At 49.1% G+C, this 9,809-nt stretch overlaps 1 protein-coding gene across 2 annotated transcripts in view; it reads right to left on the reverse strand.

Moving 5' to 3' along the window:
• SYN2 (synapsin II) overlaps nucleotides 1–2,226 on the reverse strand; it is a 356,436-nt gene extending 354,210 nt beyond the window's left edge. The window contains exon 1 of one of the 2 annotated variants that reach the window (XM_075833843.1): nucleotides 1,574–2,226. In XM_075833843.1, coding sequence (XP_075689958.1) covers nucleotides 1,574–1,857 — 284 coding nt within the window. In that variant the 5' untranslated portion in view covers nucleotides 1,858–2,226. The remainder of the gene's footprint in view (nucleotides 1–1,573) is intronic. The other variant, XM_075833844.1, reaches the window with a different exon arrangement.
• Nucleotides 2,227–9,809: the final 7,583 nt, after the last annotated feature.

The following is a 9,809-nucleotide window of genomic DNA, read 5'->3' on the forward strand; positions in this document are numbered from 1 at the left end:
ACATCTATATATCAGTGTATCACATATCACACATTATACACTCCGCAAATTACCTCAGTGATGTCACATAAATGAGCAGCACATCAATATATGCATAATATATATAGTGTGTGTGTGTATATATAGTGTATGTGTGTATATAGTGTGTGTGTAGTGTGTGTGTGTAGTGTGTGTGTGTGTGTGCATAGTGTGTGTTCTCTATATAGTGTGCGTGTGTATTGTGTGCAGTGTGTGTATTGTCTGCATAGTGTGTGTGTGTGTGTGTGTGTGCGTATATAGTGTGTGTTGTGTGTATATAGTGCGTGTTGTGTCTATAGTGTGTTGTGTCTATATTGTGTGTTGTGTATATAGTGTGTGTTGTGTCTATATAGTGTGTTGTGTCTATATAGTGTGTGTTGTATATGGTGTGTGTGTGTATGTGTGTATAGTGTATTGTGTATGTAGTTTGTGTTGTTTCTATATAGTGTGTTGTGTGTTTATAGTGTGCCTTTTGTGTATATAGTGTGCTGTGTGTATATAGTGTGTGTGTGCTGTGTGTGTATATAGTGTGTGTGTTGTCTATATAGTGTGTGTGTGTGTGTGTGTGTGTGTGTAGTGTGTTGTGCATATAGTGTGTGCGTTGTGTGTATATAGTGTGTATTGCGTCTATATAGTGTGTGTTGTGTCTATAGTGCGTTGTGTCTATATAGTGTGTTGTGTATATAGTGTGTGTGTTGTCTCTATATAGTGTGTGTGTTGTGTATGGCGTGTGTGTATAGTGTGTTGTGTATGTAGTTTGTGTTGTGCCTATATAGAGTGTGGTGTCTATATAGTGTGTTTTGTGTATATAGTGTGTATTGTTTAGATAGTGTGTTGTGTATAGTGTCTGTTGTGTGTGTATATAGTGTGTTTTGTGTGTGTATATTGTGTTGTGTGTGTATAGTGTGTGTTGTGTGTATAGTGTGTGTTGTGTGTGTATATAGTGTGTGTTGTGTAGATAGTGTGTTGTGTATAGTATGTGTGTTGTGTATATAGTGTGTGTGTGTGTGTGTGTGTGTGTGTGTGTGTGTGTGTGTGTGTGTGTGTGTGTGTGTGTGTGTGTGTGTGTGTGTGTGTGTGTGTGGTTTGTTGTGTATATAGTGTGTGTTGTGTAGATAGTGTGTTGTGTAGATAGTGTGTGTGTTGTGTGTGTATTGTGTGTACAATAGTGTAATTTTTCCATTACCGGTTCATACATATTACATAGCAGTGACTGTGGGATATTACAAGGACACATACATTGTGCACTGGGTCTCATTATATGGGAACTCTCCAGGTCAGTATGGGGGATCCTTTACAGCAGGGTCTCCCCAGTCCATGTGCAATATGAAGAAATTTGCATATAATTTGCATATATTTTGTGAGCAGTGTTGGAGACCCTCTTATAATTATACAGGAGCCCCCACTCTATGTGGAAGTAATTAGCATATATTTTGTCAGGAACATTGTATAGGGGTTTGTATATATAGTCTCCATGCATTATACATTGACTCAGTGTATATATATATGTGGCGGCCCCCAGTGTATGTAGAACATATAATGACCGAGGACTCACCAGTCGGTGTGGGGGTCATCTATGACCAGCAGAATACGGGACCTTCTCCCGGGGACCCCTGTACTTTGCTCCCCCAGTCCGGCCGAGGCCGCCGTCTGTTTGACCGCGTTGGTGATGGAGGAGAAGAAGCCCCCCGACACCTGTGCCCCACTCTGTCTGCTCCTGTCCGGGCCGGTGGGTGGTGGAGGCTGGGGGGGCTCGGGGCGCTGCAGGTCGGTCATGTAGCCATTGGGGAGGTTGGCGATGAAGCTGCTGTCCGACAGCCGGCGCCGGAGGAAGTTCATGTTGGAGCCGAGAGAAGGAGAGACGTGCCCGGGTGTAGGCAGGAAGGATACCGCCGCTACCTCCTGCACTGACTGCCGCTTCCCCGGGGCTGGGGGCTGTCAGAGCCCGGTAGGAGGAGCTGCTAGGTCTGCAGTGATCACAACCTGCCGCCCCCCACACCCCTGGAGGACGCTGAGTGCACGGTACCCAGCGCTGTGTGGATGCCCAGATGTGCGGTGTGCAGAGGAGGGGTGCCCGGTGCCTGGGTGGCTGCTCCGTGTATGGGAGGAGGGGGTGATCAGCGCTGGCAGATGGGTGTGCACTGATGGATGGATGAGAGGATGCTGCATGGAGCAGAGATGCGGGATGATGCTGGGGAGGAGAATGAATAGGAGTTACCTAATGTACCAGTCACTCAGTGCAGTCAATAAGGGTATAGGTGTGGTGTATGGGGGGTATATGATGTGTGCTGTATAGGGGGGTATAATATGTGTGGTCTGTGAGGGTATAGGTGTGGTGTATGAGGGGTATATGATGTGTGGTGTATAGGGGGGTATAATATGTGTGGTCTATGAGGGTATGGGTGTGGTGTATGGGGGGTATATGATGTGTGCTGTATAGGGGGGTATAGTATGTGTGCTCTATGAGGGTATAGGTGTGGTGTATGGGGGGTATATGATGTGTGGTGTATAGGGGGGTATAGTATGTGTGGTCTATGAGGGTATAGGTGTGGTGTATGGTGGAGTATATGATGTGTGGTGTATAGGGGGGTATTGTATGTGTGGTCTATGAGGGTATAGGTGTGGTGTATGAGGGAGAATATGTGTAGTGTATAGGGGGTATAGGATGTGTGATCTATGTGGGTATAGAATGTGTGGTCTATGGGGGTATAGGATGTGCGGTCTATGGGGGTATAGGATGTGTGGTCTATGGGGGTATATGTTGTGTGGTCTATGCGGGTATAGAATGTGTGGTCAAAGGTGGTATAGGATGTGTGTTCTATGGGTGGTATAGAATGTATAGTCTATAGGGGCATAGGTGTGGTCTATGGGGGTCTATGATATGTGGTCTGGGGGGTATAGGATGTGTGGTCTATGTGGGTATAGAATGTGTGGTCTATGGGGGTATAGAATGTGTGGTCTGTGGGGGTATATGTTGTGTGGTCTATGCGGGTATAGAATGTGTGGTCAAAGGGGGTATAGGATGTGTGTTCTATGGGTGGTATAGAATGTGTAGTCTATAGGGGGCATAGGTGTGGTCTATGGGAGTCTATGATATGTGGTCTATGGGGGGTATAGGATGTGTGGTCTATGGGGGTATAGGATGTGTGATCTCTAGGGACCATAGGTGTGGTCTATGGGGGTATATGATGTGTGGTCTTTGGGGGGTATAGGATGTGTGGTCTATGGGGGTATAGAATGTGTGGTCTATGGGGGCAGGGTCGAACTGGGGTTCCATGGGCCCACCAGAGAAGATGATTCTGAGGGCCCACCCTCTATCTATATAGAACATGTACATGTCCACTTTTCATTTCATCATAGTCCTTGTTGTTATCGTTGTACACACAGGACATAAATGAGCTCTTATAGGTAATTTGTGAATCATCCCAGAAGAAAGCGATTAGCTCCAAAGAACTCCAAATCGGGTTGTCTTCTGCTGGACCTTAAAGGCCCATTATTGTGTTAGAGCCTGGGCCCACAAGAGGATATTCTAGTTATATGGTGGGCCAGTCCGACCCTATATGGGGGGTATAGGATGTGTGGTCTATGGGGGGAATATGATGTGTGGTCTATGGGGATATAGGATGCATGGTTTATGGGGGGTATAGGTTGTGTCGTCTATGGGGATATTGGATATGTGTGGTCTATGGGTCTATGGGGATATAGAATGTGTTGTCTATGGGGGGTATGGGATGTGTGGTCTATGGCGGGTATAGTATGGATGTTCTATGGGGTATACGATATTTGGTCTATGGTGGTATAGGAAAGTACATATACAGTGCAACTATAGAAATATGGGAAACACCCTGTGCCTGCTAGTCACAGTAAAATTGCTGCATTATCACGGCCTCAATGTTTCCCTGTAAAAAAAAAATTGCAAGCAACCTTAAACAACTGATCTTAGTTGCAGCATAGTCACGGTAATCCCTGCAATTTTACATCTGTGCACGAAAAAACACTATTGAGCCATAAACTGAAGGTGACAAAGTTGCAGTAAAATAGTGCGTTTAATTTGTCCATTTGGGGACAAACTTGGACTGTGTAGCATTTACAGTTGCACTCGTGCCGAGCCTGAGAGCGCCATAAAGTTTTCTCTGCCCCATATAAGGGACTAGTATTATAAATGACAGATTTTAAGTGCCATACTATATATACAGTGAAGGAAATAAGTATTTGATCCCTTGCTGATTTTGTAAGTTTGCCCACTGTCAAAGACATGAACAGTCTAGAATTTTTAGGCTAGGTTAATTTTACCAGTGAGAGATTATATAAAAATAAAAAAAAACTGAAAATGTTAGGGATCTGCCAGGTACTTCATCTAGGTATACTCCTGGGATTAATCAATCCACACCTGATCGACTGACACCATCTCCCACCAACCAGGGTGGCAGGCTCAGGAGTGGGAGAGCCTATCGCGGCCTGGTCTGTCGGAGTTAGCTCCGCCCCCTGTCCTTTATTACCTGCCCTGTTCTCTCCCTCAGTGCTTGTAATTCTTTTGGATTCCTGGCCCCACTGCTGCTTGCTCCAGCCTGCTTCTGCCGTGCTTCTGCCTTGCTGCAGTTCTGCTTGACCTGCTTTGCTTTGCCCCTGGCTTGCTTCTGTCTCCTTGCCCGCTTGGGTGTACTCACTTCGTCCTGGTCCTGACTGTCCGTTCGCCGCTCCGTTTCCTCGTGGCGTTCCGTGGCTACTGCCCCTTCCCTTGCATGTTCCCTGTTTGTTTTCCTGTGCACTTAGACAGCGTAGGGACCGCCGCCCAGTTGTACCTCGTCGCCTAGGGCGAGTCGTTGCAAGTAGGCAGGGACAGGGCGGTGGGTAGATTAGGGATCACTTTCCCTTCACCTCCTTCCGGCCATTACATAATTACAAGCCCTTACCTAGTCTACCATTTCTCCTACGCTGACGCTATCATGGACCCCCTTGAGACCCTGGCCCAGCAGATGCAGGGCCTCTCCCTACAGGTCCAGGCCCTGGCCCAAAGGGTCAATCAGGGTGACGCTGCTTTAGTAGTACCCCTCACCTCACCTCTAGAACCCGACCTCAAGTTACCTGACCGGTTCTCAGGGGACCGTAAGACGTTTCTCTCCTTCCGGGAGAGTTGCAGACTGTATTTCCGCCTAAAGCCTCACTCCTCAGGTTCCGAGAACCAGCGGGTGGGTATCATCATATCCCGACTCCAGGAAGGGCCCCAAGAGTGGGCCTTCTCCTTGGCTCCTGACGCCCCTGAACTTTCCTCTGTTGATCGTTTTTTCTCTGCCCTCGGATTTATTTACGACGAGACTGACAGGACTGCCTTAGCCGAGAGTCAGCTGGTGACCTTACGTCAGGGTAGGAGACCGGTTGAGGAATACTGTTCTGATTTTAGGAAGTGGTGCGTAGCTTCTCAGTGGAACGATCCGGCCCTAAGGTGCCAGTTTAGGTTAGGATTATCTGACGCCCTGAAGGATCTGCTGGTTAGCTACCCCTCGTCTGACTCCCTTGACCAGGTTATGGCCCTAGCAGTACGACTTGACCGACGTCTCAGGGAACGTCAGCTAGAACGCTTCAGTGTGCTCCCCTCTGACTTTTCTGCGATCCCCCCCGAGGTCCCGTCTCCTCGCCCCTCCACGGAGGACTCGGAGGTACCTATGCAACTCGGGGCCTCCATGTCCCCTCGACAACGTAGGGAGTTTCGCAGAATGAATGGTCTCTGCTTCTACTGTGGGGACGACAAGCATCTACTGAACACCTGTCCCAGGCGCAAGAATAAGAAGCCGGAAAACTTCCGCGCCTAAGTGATCATCGGGGAGGTCACTTGGGCGCACAGGTATTTCCCGTTAATGTGAAACGCAATAAAATTTTGCTTCCCTTTCAGGTCTCGTTTGCTGGCCGGGCTGCCACGGGCAGTGCTTTCGTGGATTCAGGGTCATCTGCTAATATCATGTCTGCGGAATTTGCTATGTCTCTAAAGATGCCTTGTATTGATTTACCTTATCCTATCCCTGTAGTAGGAATCGACTCAACTCCCCTTGCTAATGGTTATTTTACTCAGCATACTCCTGTTTTTGAACTCCTTTTTGGCTCCATGCATTTGGAGCAGTGCTCTGTACTGGTGATGCAGGGATTATCGTCTGATCTGGTTTTAGGCCTTCCCTGGTTGCAGTTGCATAATCCCACGTTTGATTGGAATACTGGGGATCTCACCAAATGGGGTAATGAATGTCTTATGTCATGTCTTTCTGTTAACTCTATTTCTCCCCGGGAGGAGGTAAACACGCTTCCTGAGTTTGTTCAGGACTTCGCCGATGTGTTTTCTAAGGAGGCCTCCGAGGTGTTGCCCCCCCATAGAGATTACGATTGCGCTATCGATTTGGTGCCTGGTGCCAAGCTTCCTAAGGGTAGGATATTTAATCTTTCATGTCCTGAACGTAAAGCTATGAGGGAATATATCCAAGAATGCCTGGCCAAGGGTTTCATTCGCCCCTCGACTTCTCCTGTAGGTGCTGGCTTCTTCTTCGTGGGGAAGAAGGATGGTGGTCTTAGGCCGTGCATTGATTATCGTAACCTGAATAAGGTCACCGTAAGGAACCAGTACCCACTTCCTTTGATTCCGGATCTTTTTAATCAGGTTCAGGGAGCCCAATGGTTTTCTAAGTTCGATCTACGGGGGGCATATAACCTTATCCGCATCAAAGAGGGGGATGAGTGGAAAACTGCGTTCAACACACCCGAGGGTCATTTCGAATACCTGGTCATGCCCTTTGGGTTGTGTAATGCCCCTGCTGTCTTCCAGAATTTTATTAATGAAATCCTGAGAGAGTACCTGGGTAATTTTCTTGTTGTGTACCTTGATGACATACTGGTGTTTTCCAAGGACTGGTCCTCCCACGTGGAGCATGTCAGGAAGGTGCTCCAGGTCCTTCGGGAAAATAATCTGTTTGCTAAGACTGAAAAATGTGTCTTTGGGGTACAGGAGATACCATTTTTAGGGCAAATCCTCACTCCTCATGAATTCCGCATGGACCCTGCCAAGGTTCAGGCTGTGGCGGAATGGGTCCAACCTGCCTCCCTTAAGGCGTTACAGTGTTTTTTAGGGTTCGCCAACTATTACAGGAGATTTATTGCCAACTTCTCGGTCGTCGCTAAGCCTCTTACGGACCTTACCCGCAAGGGTGCTGATGTCCTCCATTGGCCCCCTGAGGCCGTCCAGGCCTTTGAGACCCTCAAGAAGTGCTTTATCTCGGCCCCCGTGCTGATTCAGCCCAACCAAGAGGAGCCATTTATTGTGGAGGTTGACGCTTCCGAGGTGGGAGTGGGGGCCGTCTTGTCCCAGGGTACCAGCTCCCTCACCCATCTCCGCCCCTGTGCTTACTTCTCTAGGAAGTTTTCGCCCACGGAGAGTAACTATGATATTGGCAACCGCGAACTTCTAGCCATTAAATGGGCTTTTGAGGAGTGGCGGCACTTCCTGGAGGGGGCCAGACACCAGGTAACGGTCCTTACGGATCACAAGAATCTGGTTTTCCTAGAATCGGCCCGGAGGCTTAATCCTAGACAAGCTCGGTGGGCACTATTCTTTACCAGATTTAATTTCTTGGTTACCTATAGGGCTGGGTCCAAGAATATTAAGGCTGATGCTCTGTCACGTAGTTTCATGGCCAATCCTCCTTCTGAGAAGGATCCTGCTTGTATTTTACCCCCTGGTATAATCGTCTCTGCCACGGATTCTGATTTAGCTTCTGATATCGCGGCTGATCAGGGTGCAGCTCCCGGGAACGTCCCTGGGGACAAACTGTTTGTTCCCCTGCAATACCGGCTGAGGGTACTCAGGGAAAACCATGACTCCGCTCTATCTGGTCATCCTGGCATCTTGGGCACCAAACACCTCATTACCAGAAACTATTGGTGGCCTGGGTTGCCTAAAGACGTTAGGGCTTACGTCGCCGCTTGTGAGGTTTGCGCTAGGTCCAAAACCCCTAGGTCCCGACCTGCGGGCCTACTACGTTCCTTGCCTATTCCCCAGAGACCTTGGACCCATATCTCCATGGATTTTATCACCGATTTGCCTCCATCTCAGGGCAAGTCGGTGGTGTGGGTGGTAGTCGACCGCTTCAGCAAGATGTGCCACTTTGTGCCCCTTAAGAAGCTACCTAACGCCAAGACGTTAGCTTCTTTGTTTGTGAAACACATCCTGCGTCTCCATGGGGCCCCAGTCAATATCGTTTCTGACAGAGGGGTACAATTTGTTTCCTTATTTTGGAGAGCGTTTTGTAAAAAGTTGGAGATTGATCTGTCCTTCTCCTCCGCCTTCCATCCCGAAACTAATGGCCAAACGGAAAGGACCAACCAATCCCTGGAACAATATTTAAGGTGTTTCATCTCTGACTGTCAATTCGATTGGGTCTCATTCCTTCCCCTTGCTGAATTTTCCTTGAATAACCGGGTCAGTAACTCGTCAGGGGTCTCCCCGTTTTTCTGTAATTTCGGGTTTAACCCAAGATTCTCCTCCGTCTCCCCTGGTTGTTCCAATAATCCTGAGGTAGAGGATGTTCATCGGGAACTGTGCACCGTCTGGGCCCAGGTTCAGAAGAACCTAGAGGCGTCCCAGAGCGCACAAAAGATTCAGGCGGATAGTAGACGTTCTGCTAACCCCCGGTTTGTCGTCGGGGATTTGGTCTGGTTGTCGTCCAGGAACTTGCGCCTTAAGGTCCCGTCCAGGAAGTTTGCTCCCCGATTTATTGGACCTTATAAGATCATTGAAGTCCTCAACCCTGTATCCTTCCGTCTGGAGCTCCCCCCATCATTTCGCATACATGACGTCTTCCATGCCTCCCTCCTTAAACGCTGCTCCCCGTCCTGGTCCCCCTCGAGGATACCTCCTGTTCCCGTTCTCACCCCTGAGGGGGTTGAATTCGAGGTGGCCAAGATTATGGACAGTAGGATGGTCCAGGGCTCCCTCCAGTACCTGGTCCATTGGAGAGGATACGGGCCGGAGGAGAGGACTTGGGTACCTGCCCGTGATGTTCACGCTGGGGTATTGATCAGGAGGTTCCACCTTCTCTTCCCCACTAAACCGGGTCCCCTTAGTAAGGGTCCGGTGGCCCCTCATAAAAGGGGGAGTACTGTTAGGGATCTGCCAGGTACTTCATCTAGGTATACTCCTGGGATTAATCAATCCACACCTGAGGCCAGACCTGTTCGACTGACACCATCTCCCACCAACCAGGGTGGCAGGCTCAGGAGTGGGAGAGCCTATCGCGGCCTGGTCTGTCGGAGTTAGCTCCGCCCCCTGTCCTTTATTACCTGCCCTGTTCTCTCCCTCAGTGCTTGTAATTCTTTTGGATTCCTGGCCCCACTGCTGCTTGCTCCAGCCTGCTTCTGCCGTGCTTCTGCCTTGCTGCAGTTCTGCTTGACCTGCTTTGCTTTGCCCCTGGCTTGCTTCTGTCTCCTTGCCCGCTTGGGTGTACTCACTTCGTCCTGGTCCTGACTGTCCGTTCGCCGCTCCGTTTCCTCGTGGCGTTCCGTGGCTACTGCCCCTTCCCTTGCATGTTCCCTGTTTGTTTTCCTGTGCACTTAGACAGCGTAGGGACCGCCGCCCAGTTGTACCTCGTCGCCTAGGGCGAGTCGTTGCAAGTAGGCAGGGACAGGGCGGTGGGTAGATTAGGGATCACTTTCCCTTCACCTCCTTCCGGCCATTACAGAAAATCACATTGTCAAAATTATATATATTTATTTGCATTGTGCACATAGAAATAAGTATTTGATCCCTTTGGCAA

Source organism: Rhinoderma darwinii, chromosome 7 (genome assembly GCF_050947455.1).
Source record: "Rhinoderma darwinii isolate aRhiDar2 chromosome 7, aRhiDar2.hap1, whole genome shotgun sequence".
NCBI lineage: Eukaryota > Metazoa > Chordata > Amphibia > Anura > Rhinodermatidae > Rhinoderma > Rhinoderma darwinii.